At 44.5% G+C, this 22,862-nt stretch overlaps 1 protein-coding gene and 1 long non-coding RNA gene across 2 annotated transcripts; one reads left to right on the plus strand and one right to left on the minus strand.

Annotated features, from left to right (window-relative positions):
* Window positions 1-1,498: 1,498 nt before the first annotated feature.
* On the minus strand, window positions 1,499-6,242 carry LOC125324874. The gene is made up of 2 exons (XR_007203142.1): window positions 5,825-6,242; window positions 1,499-5,168 (listed from the first exon to the last, which is right to left on the minus strand). It is a non-coding gene; the product is annotated as an uncharacterized LOC125324874 (long non-coding RNA).
* Window positions 6,232-22,419, plus strand: YBX3 (Y-box binding protein 3). The gene is made up of 9 exons (XM_048301335.1): window positions 6,232-6,509; window positions 10,144-10,207; window positions 11,912-11,945; window positions 16,737-16,826; window positions 17,489-17,611; window positions 18,808-18,899; window positions 20,541-20,712; window positions 21,748-21,848; window positions 22,264-22,419. Exons 1-8 carry the CDS (start codon window positions 6,293-6,295, stop codon window positions 21,811-21,813), a joined length of 858 nt encoding a protein of 285 aa, XP_048157292.1. The 5' UTR covers window positions 6,232-6,292; the 3' UTR covers window positions 21,814-21,848; window positions 22,264-22,419.
* Window positions 22,420-22,862: the final 443 nt, after the last annotated feature.

Genomic DNA, 22,862 nt, shown 5'->3' on the forward strand with positions numbered 1-22,862 from the left:
GACACAAAGGAGCATCCAGGGAACAGGAGTGGACAGCAATAACCCCACTTCTCAGGATAAAGCTGCAGCCAGGGACTGCCCACCTGGCCACTGACTGAGCTCAAGAACAGCTTTAACAGGCACAAGTCCAACTCCCTCCTCAGTTTCTTCATTAAAAGTTGTATTTGCATGGCACTACAACAATATCTCTAAGCCTTGTCAGTTCCTAGTTTTTGACATATTCAGAATCTGATCAAAAACTTTGTAGATGTCAATCCAGCAACAGATTTTTCCCTTCACTGACAGCTGGTCAGGTCCTTAATCTCTTAGCAAAGAAATCATCATCATCACCTTTTTTTTCCAGTTTCATGTCTGTCAACTCTGGCCTGGAATTAGGTTCTTCATGTATCACAGACAGCCAGGTACTCAACATTAATTTTTTGCTCAGAAGTTTCTCCTGTGTCTTGCAACACACAAATCCTGATGGCAGTGCCTTAAATCCTTCCATCTGGAAGGATCCAAAATTGCTTATGAACAGTAATTCTTGGCCACTTCAAGTTTGAAACACATCCTCTGTGTGGTAGAGTGAATTCAATCCAGCAATTCCCAGGTTAGTGCCAAGCTCAGGGTTATTTTGGGATGGATTGTTCTTCATTTCCCACAATGGAGCAGATGTATGTAGACCACCTTATACCTACTTAACATATCCAAATAGGTTCTCTGACAAATTTTGAAGTACTTCGTTAATTTTATTTTGCCTAAAATTCTTGACCAATGTGATCTCAGTTTTCAGAATTCTCTCATAAATTGTCCAGTGGGAATTTTATTTCCCAGGTTCAGCTTCATGTTTCTCAGAGTGGGCTGGGAGGTGCTTGCAGAACAACATGAAAATCAAGGAACAATGACTTTCCTCTGGCAGTAACTTTGTTACCTTTTCCCAGATCACCTTTCACAGCTATAATGGGAAATAGTCCTCTACCTGCCTCATGTCTTACTCTGAAGCGTTCTGAAGACAGGGAGGTGGAGCAGCATTTTGCATTTGACTGCTGTACCCTGCAGATATTTAATCTAGAAACCATTTGGACTCCTTTTAGATTAAAGGATTTGCAACATTAGCAATACTTTCCCTTAAAGTCAGTGTCGGGTTTTGGGGTTTCCCCCCTTAATGGAAGTCTTCAAAAAAACCCCAACCCTTAAACATCTCAGTAGATCTTGTAGAACTGCCTCCATTCCAATATTAAAGATATTCTGCAGCTTTAAATGTTCTCCTTTGCAAAAATTGTAAGAAAAATGAATGTTTTGTACAATACATCCATAGAAGAAAACTGTTTACTGTAAAGAAAAAAAAATCAGCATTATTTTTATATTATTTATATTATTTTTATAGGTGAAATAATCTCAGTACATGAAATTATTTGGAAATGCTGTGTTGAAATGTTAGCTTTTGCAATAGTTGAAACAGAACCTTTCTTCTTTATTGAAAGGTGTTACCTCTTTTTTTTATTTTATTTTTTTTCCCAAGAAATACAATTACAGGAATTGATTTGTATCTGCAGAATGTTTATGTGTTGATGAACACCGTGTTTTGTAATTACAAAATCTGGTAGTTCAATCTGTCTTTGAATTACCTTATGGGATCAGTGTGCCCTGCTCCAGACAGGGGAATGCAGGCACCTTGCATAACACCTACCATGTAAAACCTTCAGGAATCCTGTTTTTCCCTTCAGATTACTCACTAGAGCCTGAGGCCCCTGAAGAGACACCTTATAAATAGAAAAAGTTATTCATATCCATAAATGATCAAATAGACTCTACCTATGGGATCCGAAAATCTTATGGGATACTTTTGGCAGTTGCCAGCACTCCAAATTCACTGGGGATGGTTTAAATGATGAAATTTTTAGAACAATGATGAATTTTAGCTTTTCTGATCAGTCTTTTGGTATTTAAGCCTCAAACAGTGCATTTCAAGATCTTTTCTGCAGCCAGCGTGGAGAAAGCTGGAGGAAAGCACAGATTTTCAGGTCATAGCAGAACTCCAGAGGCTAAGGATTGTAAAAGACAGCCCTGCAGGACTCATGTCCCACCTGTGTTTGTAAAAACAGCGAGTTCCCTGGAAAAGAAACTCATGTATGTTCAAGGCAGCTACCCACAATCAGCAGATACAAGAAAACAGTAGCATTAATCCCTTTTTGCCTCCAGAATGGAGATGATAATCCCAGCTGTTGCATGATGGATAAAATGTATTCATTCCTCAGTGCTTGTGATCCGAGGGTACATAATGGTAAAAGCCCCATAGGATCCTGGAGAAAGAAGGGAATGAATAATTCTGCATCCAGTCTGAGGGCTATGTAATATGTTGAATAATTGCACATCAAGTGAGGAGGATGAAAGGGACTATTGAAAACCAGCTCATTTGCTGAAAAAAAAGGCAGCATCCTGTGAGAGGCGGAGTTTGTGATCATCTAATTAAGGAATATGTTATTATCCCTAAACTTAAGGAGTCTGAGCTTCCAGCTTTACAAGTAACTTAATTCCTAGAATTTCTTAATTTTTCCTTTTGTAGTCCTGGAGGTCACCAATGACAAATTCCTGATCCAAGTGAGAGAGAAGCCAGGGAGAACAGAGGCTCCACTGGACTCCACCCTCCTGGACAAGGAAGGGCTCCCTGGGCCCTTGCTGCAGTGACCATGAGATGGTGGAGACCCCGAGAGCAGGGAGAGGGACAAAATGCGAGCTCACCACCCTGAAGAGAGACTGCACTTTGGTCTCTTCAAGGATTTTCTCAGAACAGTCCCATGGGATAAGGCTCTGAGGGGAAGATGGCTCAAGAAAGCTGGCTAATATTCAGCTATCACCTCCTTCAAGCTTGAGTTGTGCATTCTGACAAGCAAGAAGTGAGGCAAAAATGCGTGGATAAACTAGGGGATCCGTGGATAAATTAGGGGCTCCTGGACCACAAAAAGGAAAGCTCACTCAAACTTGAAAATGAAGCAGAGGAAGGGTGGAAGCAGGGATGTGTCATTTGGGGGAAATACAAAGACACTGTCCAGGTACTCAGGGATTATGTTAGGAAAACCAAAAGAAATGCCAAAAGGAAATGAATCTGGTGAAGGGTGTCAAAGGCAAAAAGGAGCACTTCTGTAAGTAAATGGCAAAAGGAACATCAGGGAAGCTGGGAGCCCACTACCAAATGGGACAGGGGACTTGGTGACACAGGACATGGAAAAGACTGAGGTATTGAAGCCACCTTTCCCTCAGCCTTTACAAGGAAGACCAGCCTTCAGGAATCCCAGGTCCCTGAGAGCAGAAAGGCTGTAACGCAGGAGATGCAGCCTTGGTGGAAGAGGATCTGGTCAAGGATACTCAGGCAAATTGGACACGTATGAGTCCATGGGCTTTGATGGGATGTATCCATAAATGCCGAGGGAGCTGGGAGATGTCACTGCAAGGCAACTCTCGATACACTTTGATCATGGCAACTGGCAGAAGTGCCTGAAGGCCTGAAGGAAAGCAAAAGTCACTCCCATCTTCAGTATGGGCAAGAAGAAGGACCAAGGGAACTATGGGCCAGTCAGCCTCACCTAGATCCATGGGAAAGGTAATCCAGGATTTCCAGACACATGAAGGACAAGCAGGTGGGTAGGAGCAGCCAGCAGGGATTCGCCCCTGGCATCTCTCTCAGGACTGCTGAGAAGGCTCAGGGGAATCACCTGAAGGGAGGGTGCAAAGAGGACAGAGCCAGGATTTTTTTCTGTGCTGTCCAGTGAGAGGAGCAGAGGCAGTGGCCACAAATTGGAATTGTTTGGGAAATTTCTTTTTTACAGTGAGGCTGACCCACCGTAAAAAGAGAGAGGCTGTGGAGTCTCCATCCTTGGAGATTGGACCAGATCACCTCCACAGATCCCTGCCAATCTCAACCAATCTGTGATTCTGTATTGTTCTAAATTCTATAAAATAGTAATTTACAAGTTGATGGGAAGTATTCAAAGAATGTAGAGAGGCAGAAATTACTTTCCCCATGCAACAGTCAAGGTCTTTATTACCTGAGTTGGTGGATTGATTTCTTCCAATATAATTATTGAAACGACTTTGAATACTGAAGCAGAGGAAATGTATTGTAATTTGTCAGCAAGAAAAGGAAACATGAGATTACTCTATGATTCTTACTTTTTCATATTACAATAAAAGAAAAAACCCAGGGGAGAACAATGCCAGTTTTCTATCACAGTACAGCTTGTATACTGTAGTTTTTTTGTTGAATGGGTTGGTTTTTGAATAAACTCTAAAGTTAACTTGAGAAAGAAAAACTTAACTAACAACTTCACTGAAAATAAATTTGATGTATCAAGTGCACGTCAGTGTCTTGATTATACATTTGGCATAACATAATAAACCTTCCTCTCAAAATTAATTCCAATGAGCATCCTTTTAGAAATTGGTATGTACCCTGAAAAATGAAAAAGGAAACAGAGTGACTTATTCTTAGAGTAAGGTAATAAACATAGAGTTGAGGATTAAAAGCTATGGGATAAAAAAATAGTTTTTGTTTCTTATGTGTACAGTGGGATGCAGTGAGAACTGCAATAGCAGCAATTTCCACCTGGTACACTGCAAATGGTTTAAGTAATTGCATTGGGAGTAGTGAAGCCTGTCTGGGTGGAAATACCTCTGAATGTGCTGAAAGGAGGTTGAATTTCAAAACAGCTCTCCTGTCCATCATCAGTCTTCACAGTAGCCAAGTTTCTATTTGCATTTGTGGGAGGGTCTGTTTTACAGCGTTGTAGCATTTTTTCCTTTTTGCTCTGTCAACTCTCAAATCCAGGTTTAAGGTTCCTGAAGGGTTTCGGTTTCAGTAGCTTCAAACTTGTGCAGTTTAAGGTCTTCCCAGTGACTGCGTCGTCTGAGACTGCTTTGGAGCTGATGCCGGCACTGCTGTCTGAGGGCTGTTCAGCAAGGGTTGCTCTCCAAAGGCCTTCACTTCAGCTGTAAGAACTATCAAGGAATTGTTGAGAAGTGGAGATCAGGAGGGCAGATAAAGGAAAAAACAACCAGGACCATGCCCTTGAATGTTCAGGTACACAGAGAAGTAAGACAAAACTTTGTGAGTGTAGAAACCCATTTTTTTTTCTTGCCTGTGGAGAGAGTGCTGAAGACCATGTTCCTGAGGCTTCAATTCAGGCATCCATCTGGTAGAAAATGATGGACACAAGCAGAAAGTGATGTAGGGAGAATGTGGAATAAGGATGGGGTGCTGGTGTGTGCAAACTGCAAAAGAGAGCGGAAACATCGCCAAAACGACCCTCGGAGAGGCTGTACAAAAACTGTGAGGACAGGGAAAAGGAAGAAGACACAGAAAAGAAGCCAACAGAGCTATAGGGGCAGTGGCAGGGAAATGCGACAGCAGGGGTGAAAACTAAACACCATGGGGGTGCGAACTGTAGGACACCACGGGAATGAAAGTGCCGACCTGAGAAAAGTGGCAAGAAATAGGAGCGACCGCGCCAATGCGCGCACCCCACAGCGCCTCAGCAGCACCCGCAGCCCCTCGGCACCCGCCAGCCCCTCGGCACCGCGCTCCCACCTCCGCGGAACTCCCGCACCCCAAACCCCGGCGGGACCCGCCCGCCTGCGCGCCCCCGCGCAACCTCCGTCCAGCGCCCGAGCGGGGCCGCGCACAGCCCGAGGCACGGACAGGCACGGACAGCGGCCGGAGAGCGCTCACCCGCGCCGTGCTACTCCGTGTCCCCGAACCACGGAATGTGCCCAAAGCTGGAAGGGACCCGCAAGGATCATCGAGTCCAATTCCCAGCCCTGCGCAGGATAGTTCCCAACAATCCCACACCTGTTCCTGAAAGCGTTGTCCAAACGCTCCTGGAGCTCTGGCAGCCTTGGGGCCGTGCCCATTCCCTGGGGAGCCTGTTCAGTGCCCCAGCACCCTCTGGGGGAAGGAGCTTTTCCTGATACCCAACCTAACCCTCCCTGACACGGCTCGCCTCAGGCCCTGTCCCTGGCCATCAGAGAGCGGAGATCAGTGCCCGGCCCTCCGCTTCCCCTCACGAAGAAGTTGTAGATGGCGTACGAGGAGTTGCAGGCTGCCGCTCTCTCTCTCCCCGTGCCGTGCCGCCCCGCGCGCACCACGGGACGCACACCCAGCACCGCCCTCTGGCTGCCGGCGCGGTCCCTTTAAATGCTAATGAGGCGGCGCGCGTGCCGCGCCGGCCCCCGCTGACTGTGTTAAAACTTCGGCGGGGCCATTTTGGGGGCAGTAAGACCGAGCGCGGCCGAGCCCTCAACACCTCTGCCCGGCACCATGAGCGAGGCGCCGGAGACCAGCGCCGCCAGCCCCGCGCCCGCCGCGCCGCCCGTCCCGGCCGCGGCTGCCGCGCCGCCCGCGCCCGCCGCTCCGGACGCCGCTCCCAAGAGCGCCGCCAGCGCCGCCGCGCCGGGTGCGGCTGTTGCTGAGGCGGCCCCCGGAGCCGCCGCCGCCCCCACAACCGCGGCGGCCGAGCCGGAGAAGAAAGTGCTGGGTGAGTCCCGGTTCCCTCTCCCAACTTGGCGGCGCACCTGCAGCGGGGCTGGGGGTCCGCCCGCGGCCGCCGCCCGCAGCCCGGGCCGGCACGCTCGCCCCCCCGCGGTGAGTCAGGCCGGGCCGCCGCCTCCTCCCTCGCGGGCCGGGGGAGCCGCGCGGCGCCGGCCGTGACGCGCTCGGGAGCTGGGCGGGAGCCCGGGTGTGCCTCATCGGCCCGGAGCGTGCGGGACAGCGAGTGCGGCACAGCCGGGCTCGGCCTCTCCCCGGCACCTGCCGGCGGCATCTCCCCTGGGAAGGGCTGCTGCCAAACCCTCTGTGCCTCCCTTTAATATTAAGGTCCCGGCACAAGTTTTCTATCCGTAAAGAATCCTGCTTGAGTAATGCTTCCAGGTTTAGCGGGGCTTGCTTGTTTTGAGCTTTTGGGGGGGGGCGGGGTTTAGTTTCTACTTTACTATCAGTAAAAAGGTAAACAAAATGCTATGTTGCTATTTCTGTGCTCAAGCCTGGTGCGTAGCAAGTGTGGCTCTTCTTCACTGTAATTAAATGGGATCAGCCTGTTGAAAAGGACAAGACTTCAATCTGCAGGCTACTGCCGATAGGGTCTACTATTTATAAGTGTGTAGCTTCAAGTGTTTGGTAAAGGCAGAGTTGAAGCTGACTTATAGTGTGGAGTCCCAAACTTCCCTAAGGGATAAACAGGACCTTCTCTTCTAAAGGGTAAGACTGAAATCTTACTGCAACAGAGAGAGGAATCAGGTGAAGGATTTCTCTGGAGTGGAGTTAGGAAGAATTCTAGCAAAACAGAGACTGGAGGCACAGCTTTTGTGATTCTTTTTTTTTTCCCCCTTACTTCATTTGTCAGTAATTAGTACACAGGAATCGGCACATTCATACCTGCTGATATATCTGGCTGCTTCTTGCCTTAATGTGGCTTGTTTTGTTCCTGGTAATGTTTTTACCTGGTTCACCTATTTCTGTTGCTTAGAGAGAAGGGGTGGGGGAAGTGAAGGTAGAAGTGCCATTCTTGAACTAGCAGGAAAACGAAAACCACCGTAGTGATGGTTTTGCACAATGGCCTTATTGCTAGGCAAGTTTTTTATTAGGAATGATGAGGAAAATGATCATTGTAAATGCTAATTGAAGATGGACTTATGTTAAAGTCCACCTTGCATGTCCCTGTTAATGGTCACCTGTGTAATTATGTTCACTTAAGCCTTCTTTTACAAAGATCCCGTTAGAAGCACTGTCTTATGCTTGCTCAGGCTATCTAAATGTCTGACTTCTAGGAATATGGGTAAAGGTTACTCAACTTTCTCTTTTCTCCTGGTCACAGGAAGCTTTGGCTCTCCTTGTTAAAAGGCTATTTTGTCATGGGTAGGAGTGGCTGATGATTGTTTCCTCTGATAGCGTCAGAGTACAGCATCTTGTAGAAATATTCGGGCTTCCACTTGCTGGTGGGATGTACGTCAGCCCATCAACTGCCTTCTGTGACTCACCAGTGTAACTGGTTATTGTGTTTTCCTCTGCGCTTGTCCTACTCCTTGCCAGCCTTCCCTGCTCAGGCTTGCCAGTGACTGTGCCATGGATGTTCCGTGTCATGCTGTTGTCTGAGGGTCTTCTGGCCCACAGTGATACTTAGAGGAGACTGTAAATGTCTGCAGGAAATAGTATTTCTCTAGCACACTGTCTTAGGGGGAATGTATTGAACTTTCCCCCCTGGAACAATGTTGTTTTTAAGCTCTGTGCATACTCATCCACTTAGCAGCAGCCAGCTGGCCACAGAGTAAGTTTTTACTACCTCTCCTTCCCCAGCCTCTTGACCCCTCTGAGAGTGTTTGTCATGCTTCCTGGGCTTCTTCCTAATGTGGTTCAAGTAGGCCAACAGATTCCAAAGCTATTTTGCAGGGGAGGGAAAGGATGATGTTGAGGGAAGTAGTGGTATTGGCATTGTTTCTCAAAGCAGGCTGAAACGTGCAGTTACTGTTGGCGCTGTTTCTGTGTTCCCCCTGAACCCCTCCTGTTGACTTGTGTGAGTGCAGGGAGCTCTTGTAGCCAATGCCTTTGTGGTAGCAGGAAGTGTCTGTATGTGGTGATGTCCCTGTGAAACTAAACCTAAAAGCACAGCTATAAATACTGGTGCTGAACACTGTTTACTGAATCACTGTTGGGCCCTGAAACAATGTTTTTCTGTTCCTGTAAACAAGAATTCTTGGGAATGTATGTTGTACTAGGCAGAGTCCTTTCTTCTAAGTAATGTTTCGGTCATGTTAAGACTTCATGCTTCTAAATAAGAACATTTCCTATTAAAAAGTGTATTAAAGGAGACCAAAAACTTCACTTCTAAAAGGGCAGTGAGAAGTGGCCTGTTACTGAAAGTAGTAACAGCAGCAGTGCTACAATGCACTGCTGTTGCCAGACGTTCTTACTTGAGGGGTGTATGAGAATGGCAAGACTACATGAGACTAAAGGTCTGGCTGGCTCTGTCATCTCCTTGTGAGTCTTTAGGAAAGAACACAGGTGTAGAGTAGATGAAGGTAACAATTTACAGTGTGCTCTTGCCTCTAGCAGAGTGGCTTGGACTTGTAAACTGGAGATTCTCTAGTCTGTTTTCCTTTTAATTGCCTCTTGAGTTCCTGCCACCCCCAAAACATGCATGTGAGGTTTTTAGCAAGCAGTCATCTGTAGGTGACTGAACCCTTTTCAAGTAAGTACTGCACAGGTGGTTTAGGTAGTTGTGATCAAGCTGTGGTAACGAGTAACAGCTCTTAAATTACAGAGGCTAAAACTCTTTTACTAGAGGTTTGAAAAATACAAGTTTGTGGTGTCCACCCAGTTGCTGTGAGGTAAGGAGGAGTTGAACTGCCTCCATCAGTGTCGAGTTCCTTCTACACATTCCTGTAAGTTGGAGAAACAGGTTTTGCTAGATCCTATAAGACACTGCAGTGTGGCTTTTAAGTAGATGCTGTTTTACTGTTGAGACAGGAGCTTGCCTTGATCCTGAAAGCCACGGAACATGAAGTTGGTCACTTTATAACTAAGCAATCACAGATTATCTTAGCAGCAGGTGTACTAAAAAATAAAATGTCTTGTGGGGTCTTACTTGGTTAGCATGATGCTGACAATGCAAGAAAGAGCTTTTCCAGAGTAAGGATGTGCTGCCTTTCCACTTGAGAGGGTTGCACAGTACTTGCTACATCTTCTTTGGGCTTTTCTGGTTTCCAAGGAAGAAAGAAGGGCAAGTTTAAGTGAAAGAGAGGAATTTTAAACAGCTTCCTTCAGCTGTGTTTCATGTCTAGCTACTAACCTAAAGAGAACTGAAGAATGGCAGTGGGATTTTCAGGTTTGCTGCCCATTTCTGGGATAAGAAATAAAAAAAGGGTTGGATGGTCAGCTCTGAAAATAGAGCTAGGTTTTGTGCTGTGTGGTAAACTTGTGGCTGAAAAGCAGTGTGTTAAAGCACTGTGTCTTGTTACTGCATTAGAATAAACTGAACTGGGAGGTGAAGGCACACTTTGAGTGTTAAGGGAACAGAGTAAGTCTGGTTGCAACTTCATATGCAATTATAGAAGTATTTTTATAATGTTACTGTGCTTTCTTATGTTTTAGATTAACTTCTTTAACTTTCTTTCCAGCCACCAAAGTTCTTGGTACAGTCAAGTGGTTCAATGTCAGAAATGGATATGGCTTTATCAACAGGTATGTTTAAATTCTGATAATTGTATTTATGCTGTACTAAGACTCGTGGTACATGTGATAGGCCATGTATTACTAATTGTAACAGAGGTCTGAGGACCTGACTACAAGTTCATGCAGTTGATAGTCAGCTTAGGCCAGGCACTCAGCAACTCTTTCTTAAACACCTCAGCCCTCAATCAAAGGTTGTGTGTATGGGGAGAAAACAGAAAGGGTCAAACTCAGTACAGATTTGGTCTGTTACCTGTTTCTCATGTTTACTTCACTACACTCTTAATAAGTTGCATGTTCTTTAGTGGCTGCCTGGCTTTTTTTGAAGGCCTGAGAAAGGTAGGAGGATGAGGGGAAATACTTTCAGGTAAACTTAGTGTTAATTGCTTGGTCAGAATACCTCTTGTGGATACTCATTGAGATTCTCTGATAGTGTCTCACGGAAAATATGCTAGGGCTGTGTTTCATAGAAATTCTGTCTTTGAATCTTTTGGTTTTTTTCCTTCTTCTCTGGGCACAAACAAACCTCTGAATAACATTGAGAGTCCAAACAGCTGTATGTGAGACTGATCATACTGCAACCTTATGTGCAGAAGACCCATGCTTCCAATTTACGGGAGGAAGCTCTGGGTTTTAAGGCTGAAATATCTTTGGGGTTGAGGGGCTTAAATGTCTTATGTGCTTTTTTGAGGAATGAAACTCCTGCATGCTGAACACTTGTCTTCCAAAAATCATACCTGGCAAGTTATTTCACTCTACAAGTCCTTGAGCTGTTACACATCAGGTAGATTTGGGTAAGTTGGACAGTGCAGAAAGGGGTAGAAGACCCCATGTTCATGCATCTGAAGCCAGTTGTGGTATTAATCTCGGTCTCTGGAGATTATTATCCAGGGTTCCACAAGATTGGAAGAAAAGTTTTAATTAGAAGTCCTCTTAAAGTCTGTAATAGCAGTTGATGTAAGAGCCTTCTGCTGGTTATGGTGTAGTAACTTAGTGTTCTTCCTAACATGAAATCTACTGTTGCTTCAATCCAGGACAACAAGTTTGGGATTATGCATTATCTTCACAAACTCTTTGACCCACCTGTTCTGTTCTGAGAGAAGGAATTGAGTGAACAGATGGCAGGGCTTAGGCTCTTTCTTATTGTGTGGGAACACAGATTCAAGGTCTCAGACTTATCTTCGTGTTTTGCACGTGGAAGCCTGAGCTGTCTGGCCTAATCCAGAAAACCTCACATTCATGTCTGGGTTTTCCTCCTGTGGACTCTCCTAACACCTCTTGTGCCTGGTTGCCTTGAGTTTCACTGAAAGGAGATCTGTTAACAGCTGTGCCCAGTCTTGTTTGACCTCTGGGGTAACAGCTCAGGTTGCAGTCCCTCTGGAAGTGTTTTTGGGGAGTTAGAGTAGTGAAAAACAAGCAGTCCAGTCATTAACTCTGCCCTGCATAAAAAGAAAACACTGAGTGTTTGCCAGAAGATTATGGAGAACCTCCCCCGTCCTCTCACGCTTTTGAAGACCCAGGAGTCCTTTCTGTTCTCAAGCAAATGACCACAGAAGTTCAGAGCAGGGTTTTGGTAGCATAGGCTTAGACAGAATGTATGGAATTCAGGGCATGTGCTACAGGCTGAGAGAAGGAGGGTTTCACTTGAAAAGCGAGGAATTTCTAGTTAAGTCTCCTTAGTCTAAACTCTTACGACTTCTCACTTTCTTTTCACAGAAATGATACAAAAGAAGATGTGTTTGTTCACCAGGTAAGACAGCAGTGATTGTGCTTAGAGATGTGTACTATGATAGGTTTCTAATGCAGCTTCCTGCAACAGCTACCCAACCTTGTCCTGGCTTCTCCTTAGAATATTTTCTGCAGATAACTTGAGTGGATGTGCATGTTGAAATTTTCAGGGAGAAATATTAGGTTGTTTTCCTTCTCTGTGAAGGGCTAGGTATTTTAATCCTTCTTAACCCCTTTTGTCTGCTCCAGTTGGAACACTAAAGATGTTTTTTTGGTGTGGTTTTTCTTTGGTTGTCTCCCCTTGGTGAGGTGACTGGTCTGAATATCTTTCTACTTGGTGTCTGTCCTTCCCCTATTTCCTCATGCTCCTTGTGTCCTTTGTTTCTTCCTACCCTCTTTTTGCAGGTCTGTTCTGTCTGCCCTCCCTGGTATTGGAGAGAAAGTGATCTAGTCTGGCTCTTGACCAGCCTGGGTTGCCATCAGCTGTTTCTGCACGAGGCAGCTGCTCTTAGGAAGAAGAGAAGGAAGGCTGTGTGCCAAGTGTGCCCAAGCAGAGAGAGCTTGCCCAGCGGCTTGTTATTGGTTAGCTTTCCTTGGGCTGTCAGGAGGCTGTTCTAAGTTTATACTGTGACTCTCAGGTTGCAGGCAAATAATGGCAAGACAGAGGCTGCTGTCTCCATGCTGATGTCAACTGATTAGTTGGCTTAGATCTGGTTTTGCATCATTCACCAGAAACTGCAATCTTGCCCCTAGAGTTTGTCCTGTATAAAATGTCTGCAGGCTCATGTGATCTTTGAAATCATGCACTTTCTCTGTGGCATAAGTGACACTATTTCTATCAAATGTAACCAGGAAGTTTGTTCCAGAGCTGGTCACAGAGGATTGGGATATGTACACATATCCTTAGCTGATGAATCAACACGGAGAGTTAGTTTAGTTCCTGTGTCTTGATGACTAAATAGTGGTAACTGTTTCTCTGGGTCATAGGGTGTACACCGGTTAGCTGAATCTGGCTGAAGCTGGGAGGGGATAAGTCTAGTGCCTGTTATGAGTAAAGATGATGTTGGTAAGTGTGCACAGTACACATTCCTGGTTCGGCTGGTGGACTTGAGAGCAAGAGCTTTCAATGCATATACCAATTTTCGATGGTCATTTTCCTTCCTTAGCAGCCTGTGCTGTGGGCATGCTGACACATCTGTGGTCTGATGGGATTGTGTCCAGAGGAGGGTGGGAAGAGTTCTGGAAGAGAAATGTGTTCTGGATAGGCAGCACTGCCTTAAAGACAAATGAGGTTTCCTTGATACTTGTGAGACACTGTCCCGGAAAATGGCTGTTGTTCTGATGACAGATAATATGGATTAGTGTTGTTCTGCTTGGGAAGGCTGCCAGCTGAGACCCAAACAGAAAGCTAGTGTTATCTGTGCTGTTTTGTCTCCTTTACCTGTAGAGAAGATTATTCCCCTAAATGTAAACTGGTGGGTGTGTGTGGAGGGGGTGGAGGTGGGCACTTCCCACCTCTTGTGGCTGAAGTCCTTTTGGGGTGAGCAAAACTGGCTTTGTTTCAGAAATACCACATCATGTGCAGGCCTGCATCGGATTAACCCTCCTGGCAGGCTGAGCATGGCAGAGTAGATGCTTCTAGTGCTGCTCTGGCTTGGCTGCAGTCGAATGTTCCTCATCCTGTACATGGATGTGCTCGCTCCCAGAGCCTGGGATGTTCTGGCCAGAGCTCCTGATGGGGCTGTCCGCAAGGGAGGCAAATCCATGCTGTGAGCAAACATCCTGCTTCAAGCTCCCTCTGCACTGATAGTGCCTGCTCTGCCCCTCCCTCGTGCCTGGGAGGAGCTGGATTACACTCCTAATCCCTTCAGAATAAGGCTGACCTAGTTGAATAGATAGAGCTTCCTCCCTGCCTCCCCTGCGTGCATCCGCATGGGGAGGGAACGACGATCTCATGATTGGAATGGGGGTTAGTGCTTGGTGTCTGGCTATTGGATGCTATTTATAACTAGTACAGATTAAAATGCTTTTCTTTTTAGGGCATGCATGGCTTGCTTTGAGTTAACCCTTTGTCTTGCAGGGGCCCCAGGCAGTGTTTTTGGGAAGGGCAGTTCTTCACCTTGCCTGGTTGGTTGGTGCAAGGTGCTGTCCAGGGCGCTGTGTCAGTCAGCTACAGGTGCTGTGAGCAACAGGGATCCATCTGCCTCGCGGGCTGCAGTGTGTCTTGCAATTTAACACCAGGAAAAGTGTCAGCAGCCAGGGAAGTTCCATTTAATTAGAGTTTAAATCAATGAGCAGTGAGGAGTTGTTAATCTCTTTCTCTTGACTTCACTGGCATGAGTTGATTGTGCACAGCCTGGAGTACCTGCACCAGTAATTGGAGTAACAAATTCTGGCTGTTTCTGGGACAATGCTGGATGTGCTGATGATATGATGGTATGAGCATCTGGAAAGAACTCTTTCAAACAAGAACCTGAACTAGCTCTGAAGGCTCTTGTAGCTGCGTGTTAGTCAGTGTCCCCATGGGAAAGGAAAGGCTTTGTTGTTGAGTGTTGTCTGTTAATATGAAACATCTGTCTTCTGAGTTAGAGAAGCTGGAGCCTGCAGGATGCTGGTAAACATAACAGGGAGAATAGTGCTCTCTCCCCTCTGGATACACAGAGTAAAAGTCTTTTCATCAAGCTTAGAGCTTAGGCTTGTTAGAGGCTTATTTCAGCAGTGTTTATCTGCAGCTGAAGTAGTAAAGCTGTATATTTTCTGCTTGGATTTCTAGGATTTATGTGAAATTTTCCTGATTGCCTTTATAAAACAAGCTCCAGCCTACTGCAGCCTCTATCTCCTGTTGGCAATTGCAGATCTGGAATCTCGAAGTTTCTGGCCATAAAGCTGGGAACAGAACAAGTGGAATACTGTTGCTTTTATCTTCCATTATGCTATTTGAAGGATATCTGAGGAGCTTCATCAATCTTAAGTAAACTCTCTGCTGAAAAGAAATTTATTAGTCCTTTCTTCTTCTGTGCTTACAAGGAAGGGGAAGGAGTTTGAAATACAGCTTATTGACATCTGTTGTATGCAAAGCACAAGTCTTCTACGAGTTTTAGTCAGTTGTTTCAGTACAAATAGTACTAAATCATTAACTTTGCTGCAGATTAAGTGTTTTAGTACTAGTATATAACATTTATGGAAAAGCAAACACCTCTTTCTGATTTTTAGAAATGGGACAGTTACACTAAAAGGTCAGCAGAAAGCAAACAAAGTTATCTGAGCTAATTGTGGAGTCTCTGCTTGCTAAAGTAATTCCCAAAGGAATTGACTTGAACAGCTCATTCTGTTTCTGTATTTAAAAAAAAATAAACCTCTTGGAATGTTTTTGCTAATAATAGTATGTACACTCTTGCATCCATCCTTAGGCTGTTCAGGGATGCTACAGGATACAGGGAAAGGTATGGCATGAATGACATGCTGGTCTGTCGCCTGAAACACAAAGGAGACTCTATTCAGCAGCAAGGAAAATAGGTTTCCTAGACTAGTCAAGATGGGCTTTAAACTGAATAAATTTTTCTTTCAGGTGGAAATATTTTTGGGCTGTTGTTGGCTGAATGTTGTTGCTATGCGAAGGTAACAGCTCCATTGATGGTCATGCTGCAGTTTTTCTTGAACTGCAGACAGATAGGGCAACTGGCTCTTCTGTTTCTGCCCTACGTCCCATTTCTTAAGCCGGATTTATGCCCTGTGTTTCCACGTGTGTTTCTCTCTGCTGGCTCTGCACCTCCCTTCTTCCTGCTAACTAAAGATTCCCAGACCAGGAAACTTAATGTGAATTGCTATTTAATAATCTAATGCAAGCTAATAATCTTTCAGTAAGAAAATAGCTACTGGATTAGCTTGTGCAATGCATGTCTTGGTCTTTTCTCCCTGACATCTTCCAGTTCATGAAGCTTTGCCTAATGAACAGATTGTAGGCTTGTCTTGCTAACAGCCTGTTGTGAAATCCTAGAAATACTCCACAGAGTACAAGGTATCTGTAGTTGACAGACTGAAAATTGCTCCTGGAGGTTTGAGTGTTCCTGTGGGTCTGAGGTGGTGTACAACTGGCTTTGATCCAAACCCATGTTGTTATTTTTATATAACAATAATAGTATTATTTATAGCTATTATTGTGGTGCTTTGTGGCTTCTGTCCAGGAGATGGCTAAAATTGCATTTGTCTGTTCTGGTACTATTGTTGTGTTATATAGTAGGAACATATAACCTGAGTTATACTGGGGTCTCCTTTATGATACTTAGATAAAATGCTAATTCATGTTACACCAGAGTTAGAGTAATTCTTTCCTAGTTACCATGACTTGCCATGATACCATATAATTAATGCTTCTACAAAAATGCTCTGGATCTTAAGTTCTCTCTAGATGGTCTGCAGGTCTCCTAATGACTGAAGGCAGGGGTCACACTTGCTGCTAGAGCTGCCTTGGTACAGCTTGGAGGAGATCAAACACTCAGTATGAGCTCTATTCATGCAGGAGATTTGTAATAATTTCCATATTCAGTATGCTGGACAGAACAGATCCTGGGGCAGCTGCTGATTTATAAACTCATAAATAGTGAGAAAAGAGGAAACCTTGAACTGGGTATTGGTGGGCCTGTGAAATAAGAGATGTCTATGTATTTGAAATATCTTGGTGTGGTGACTGCTCTCGTGTGTAGAGTTGGAATTGTAGCAGAAAAATACTGCCCTTCCCTCACCTGTGGGGCTATGAATGTGTAAGATAAGTAACATAAAATAATATATTTTTATGTATCTTCTTCCTTTCAAGACGGCCATAAAGAAAAACAATCCACGGAAGTACCTGCGCAGTGTTGGTGATGGAGAGACTGTAGAATTTGATGTGGTCGAGGGAGAGAAGGTGAGAGATAATGGAGCCTCAGGGTGTGGTCCAACAGAGTTAACATCACACAGAACCTTAGTTGTGTCTCTAGTGTTTCCATCTGATGTGTTTATCCCTGGGTAGATGGCATTCATACAGCTTTTCTGGGGGAGATCTGTTTTTTTAAGACTTCATTAAGACATATTTCTAGGTATGTATCAAAACTCTACAAGTAAACTGCATCCTAGCGTGTCTAGAATCTGCAGTTGTTACTTGATAGAACATTTGAAGCCTACAGCCTGCCCAGTAATTACTAACTGAGGCATATATGGCCCAGAAGAATTTGTCTTGGAGTGTGGTAGCTTAATAACTGTAAGAGCTTTCAATTTCCTTATGCTTCTTTCTTGAACATTTTTGAGGGTTATGAGGTTTTGGGGTTTTTTTTGTCTCTGTAATCAGTTACTTCTTGCTTCCTCTTCTGAACTCAGCCTGTTAGATAGGATTTCAGTATCTTAACTCACGATGATACCCTCTTGGTTAAGGGGTTGGGAATAACAAACCTGCTTTTGCACTCTGTGGGAGAAAGGAATCACTGTAGCTTAGAACTTAGGCAAAAAAGCCTCTTCCCTGTTGCAACTTCTCCCTGTAGATGGTTGTTCTTTTCTTACACCCCCCTGGCTGCCTTTCTTTTGTCCTTTTAGGGTGCAGAAGCAGCTAATGTCACTGGCCCAGATGGAGTCCCCGTGGAAGGCAGCCGCTACGCTGCAGACCGGCGCCGCTATCGACGGGGCTATTTTGGCCGACGCCGGGGACCACCTCGGAGTGTGAGTTCAATTTCCCTGCATTGCTGCTGCCACACACAATGCAGGCAGGGCTGTTTCTCATCTGACTGTCTGAGGCACTTCTGACTGTGCAACATAGGTCTAATAAACTTTCAAGTTATGGTGTACAAAGCATCTTGACAAAAACAGAACAGATTGATGTTGCAAAGTGGATAAGTAGTATAAGGCTGTTGTAAACTGAGAAGTGTAATTTTTTTGAGTTCTGAATCTCTCAGTTACACCTTGACTGCTGTCAAATGCTGCCTGTTCCTACTATCTATCCTAGTTCCTTTGGATGTTTATTTATCCTGATCAGTTTTATACATGAGAGAACATCACAGATGATTGTGGGTTTTTTAATTGAGTATGGTCGTGGTGGTTAAAATGGCTGTGCAGAATGGGAAGGATACATGTCAAACTGAATGTAGACTACCAAGGGCTGTCAGGAGGCTACAGCTTTTCCTTCCTACTGGATCAGATGCAGAAGATGCACTTCTTTTTCTAGATCTCTTGTTAAATTCCTTCTTTTAAAGGGAGGAATACAGTGGGAACTGTAAGTCATGTAACATTTTGTGAAACAGACATTACTGGTGGCTGGCATTTGAAATACAAACCACAAAAAAAACCACTACCCAAAAAAACCAACATGCAGCTTTATCAATTAACAACTAAAGGAGAAAGATAACCACTGTATCTCTGAAAGGTTGAAAAGACTGTGTAGAAAGAGTGATGTGAGGTAATACAATTTTTCTATCTTAAATTTTCTTGATGTTTTTGTGGGGGTTCCCTGTGGAATGGGGCTTTGTGTAGAATGTGAAGTGACCTGTGTTAAGTTTCTGTGTGATGTCTTTGTTAGCTTTCCAAATTCAGAAGTGTCCTGATCAATAGCTGCCTCTCCATAACACATTTACCCCTTACAGTGCATTGTCATTATTGAAATGCACTAAATATGCATCAGAAAGAACTGTTTCTAAGAAGAACAGCTTCTTAGTCTGTGAGGAACAGGGGCAGGACTGTTGGCTCTTGTTTTGTCCTCATTCTAACTTTGCCCAAATTAAAGCCTTTTGAGAATCTGCTGCTTCTTTTTACTCAATATGCTGGGGCTTCTGTCCTGATACATTGTTTTTGGGCTTGCATTCAGGGTTATGGTTACTATACTGCCTGTCAAATATAACACTTTTGTTTTCTTTTGGTGGCAGGGAGGTGAGGGAGAAATCAAGGATGGGGTCACAGAAGGAGGGCAACTTCAGCAAGTGCACAGGAATCCTACCTACCGTCCCCGCTATCGCAGGTCTGTACAGTTCCTCTGCTCAGTTACACAGATGCTTTTGTGTTCTATACAGGCTTCCACGTGTGGGAACACCTACACAAATGGTAGGGACAGTGAGAAGCATTTTGATTACTAGGAGAAATTTGTCTCATGTGCTTGTATGTTCAGAATCATAATGGCCCAGAAAAGGCAAAGAATTCTTTGCATGCCATTACTTTTCACAACTGAGCAGCGTATTGAAGTGAGTTGCAGGGTCCATGTCCTCCCAGCTGAACACTCATTCTTTCCTGGACAAGCAATAAACCAAATCCTTGATCTGGGATGGTGCTCATGGGTGAAAACTGTGTGTGAGCTGGTAAATGTGGAATTGCAGCCCAGAAAGCCACCCACATCCTGGGCTGAAGTCAAATTCCAGCACTGGATTTAGAGATGAACTACAGAAATGATGTAATCCTCATTTTTCATGTGCATGTCTGTTCAAAAACAAAGAGGTAAATAACAGTGCAAGAGCAGCAACAAGCTGAATTTGATAGGGATAATAAGGTTGTTCTTAATTGTAATGACTTGCCTGTTCCATGCACAATGGATCCATCATTTTGGAATCTGGGTCTAAAACCACAAGCCTTCCACCTCTACTTTGAGCTTTTCTGTTTATGAATATTCATGTTCAATTTGGCTCTTTTGTCTAGGACTGTGGGAAATGGGATACCGCTGATGCTTGCTGCTTGTTGGCATTTGAGCTGAATACATTTAATTCCTGAAAGTCTTCATTAGTTTTGGGGAGTCAGAGATAGCACCATAGCAAGTCCAGTGAGTCTTTTGCACGTCATGTGGCTGAATCACAGGCTGAGTAACTTGTCCATGACTAATGGAAACTTGCGAGTTCCTGATGTATTTTTCCTGTGAGAGGAATGGTACGTCCTATCAGTGAGAAATGCTTCTGTTTGAGTTCACAAAGTATTGCTTTTGTTTACAGGCACTAAATCCAATCACACTAGTGCTTTTGTTATGTTCCTTTGGAAAAGCTAAATTGGCTTTTGGGACTAGGTAGCTGTGGATTAGCTAATGGGAATTCAGCTGTGTTTGGACAATTTATAAATATACTTTGTTTATACTGGAAGTGAGGTGAAATGCTCTGTATGCATCAAGAACATGGACTTGGTAGCTTACTGTTAATGAAGTCCAGCTCACCTGTGATAGGCGCTTTTCCTAAATGGTTAAGAGGGACAACATGAGGCAAAGAGGAAAGATCCAGGAATGGTCTGCAGGTAGAAGTGAGGAGGATTGCAGGAACTGCACCATAAATGAGGAATAGAACTGGGCTGGTATATTGCCATGCCAAGGCTAACTTAGCACAATCAGCCCGTGTGGCCACTACTGGCTTGTTTCTTCTCCTAGCCAGCAATTCAAAAGGTCTCACAGCATCTTCGTTGCAGGATACAGTAGAATATGGTGATGGAGCTTCAGCAGGGAAGAGACAACCACCTTCCTAGTCTTTTCTTTCCAGCTATATGCCAGCCAAACCCCAAAGGGATGGTCTGTCAGTGCTCAAAACTGTTGAGGATGATACTTGGTTATGGAAGATTTTGCTGGGTTATAATTACTGTAGTTTAGCCTTTCTTGGGCTTCTTTCATACTTAACACCTCTTTCTGCCCCGTCAGAGGGCCCCCTCGCCCACGCCCTGCCCCGGTGACTGGAGAGGCCGAAAACAAGGAAAACCATCACGAGGCCAATGCCATGAGCCAGCAGCCGCTGCGCCGCGGCTACCGGCGCCCCTACAACTACCGCCGCCGGCCGCGCCCTGCCAGCGCTCCAGCACAGGAGGGCAAAGAGGTAGGGACACCAAGCTGCTCAGAGCCACAAGCACCTCTCCTGGGAGCAAAGGCTGGGAGAATTGGGATGGTTCAGCCTGAAGAAGAGAAAGCTTCAGTGTGACCTCATTGTGGCCTCCCAGTGCCTGAAGGGAGAGATGGGGAAAGACTGTTGCAAGGGCATGGAGTGACAGGACAAGGGGGAATGAGTTAAAATTGAAAGAGTAGGTGTAGATTGGATATGAGGAAAAAAATTCTTCCCTGTGAGGGTGGTGAGGCCCTGGCACAGGTTGCCCAGAGAAGCTGTGGCTGCCCCATCCCTGGCAGTGTCCAAGGCCAGGCTGGATGGGGCTCTGAGCAACCAAGGTATCCCTGCCCATGGCAGGGGGTTGGAATGAGGTGCTCTTCAAGATCCCCTTCCAACCCAAACCATTTTATGACTCTGTGTGGCAGAGACTGAGGTTTTAAGGGGTGAATGCTCAAGACCTTCTGCCCTGTGTGAGTTTTTAATAAGTGAATTCATGTACTGGGTAAGTCTGATGACCAAATCTGATGTGCTGATGTCCTTGTCCGCTTTTTCTGACCTTCTTGGAGAATAAGCACCGTATCTTAAAAGAAACCACCAGTGGGATAGGGATTGCTTCTGGATAGTTCTTAATTGGGGGTCAGACTGTGACGACTTTTTTTTGAAGTGGAAGCAGTTGTGTTTCCCACTTCCTTAAACCTTAATTCTGTATGTAGCATGAGAGATGGATTTGAATGCTCTAGGTCTATTTCTTGAACTGTTTGAACCAGATGATTTCAGGAAACTTTTTTGCAAACACAGCTTCTACTTTATTGAGGAAAGATTTTTTCATCCAGTGTCTACTTCAGGTGTTCCCTTGACAGAATCTGCTGGGTAATACTCAATTACAGGAAATTCAAGAAAAATGAATCTCCAGAAAACACTAAAGTTTAGTGTTTGTTTTAAGACCTGGGTTATGCTGGCTGTACCACTGAATAGAGGAAGGGTGTGGAGGTCAGCCTTTTCCTATAATAAGAGTTTGTTGTGTCTCAGACAAAGGTAACTGAAACACCTGCTGAAAATCCTGCTCCAGTGACAGAGCAGAGTGGTGCTGAGTAATGTCCGGCTCCCCAGGCACCTTTACCATCGCTCAGGTAAGGAGTATGGCTAGTTCCTGTTTTCCAATGGAAGCAGTGTTGTGTATGCTCCTAGGGTTCTGGCCACATCCCCTTATGTATGGCTTGGTATTTGTGATAAGTTCTGAGAGTGCTCTACAGGCAAACCAAGATGCTGCTTTTCTCTTCTTTCTCTCCTCTGCCTCTGTGTTTGTCACAAAGTAAGTTTTGCTTTATAATTGATTTCTTTTTTTCTTGGAAGCTCTCTGATCTGTATAGTAATAGCATCTGCTGATGAGTTATTTTATTTTTGAAAGATCCTGATTATGGGCAGGATAGGCCAGTTATGCTTATCCTGCCTGTTGTAACTATCTTTTCATTTGACATCTTGCCTGTTTAATGAGAGAGTGAAACTTAAATTGCATTGCTTTTTTTAAATTTGGCTCTTCAACAGGTGTCCTAAAATACAACTCAAAAGTAACACCAAAGAAACACACAAGCAATAAATTATCAACAGTGATGACGAAAGCAAAGATTTGAAATACCAAAATGTAAAAGAAAACAAAATTTACCAGCAGCTGAGATCCAGGGAACGCCTACAAGATAGATGCATGAAGAGAGAAAGAGAGCGAGATTCAGAAAGAACAACCTCCCTAGTTTCAACAGCAACTGTGGGGCTTTTTGTTTTTTGGGGTTTTTTTCCCTAGAATTTCACTGTTTTGCTAGTACTGATTTTTTTCAATTTTTCTTTTGGTATCAAACTGAAAAGGGAAAAAAAACCAACCAAAGAACTAAAATTGAAATAAAATGCTTTTTTTATTGGATGCTGGTGCTAAACCTCCCAAGTGTGAGTTTTTTTTTTTTCTGTGCCAGTCCTGTTCACTGCAGGACATGGGGAGGACAAACTTCCGCGTTCCTTGTTAAGATCTATTTGAAACTGTGCAGCATGGGTGACGTTCCTCACAAATAAAAGTGATTTCAACTACCAAAAAACTCTGGTTTAGTGTGTTTTTTCATGTTAGCTTTTAAAATAATTCATTATTTTAATCTTGT

Source organism: Corvus hawaiiensis, chromosome 4 (assembly GCF_020740725.1).
Source record: "Corvus hawaiiensis isolate bCorHaw1 chromosome 4, bCorHaw1.pri.cur, whole genome shotgun sequence".
Classification (NCBI taxonomy): Eukaryota; Metazoa; Chordata; class Aves; order Passeriformes; family Corvidae; genus Corvus; species Corvus hawaiiensis.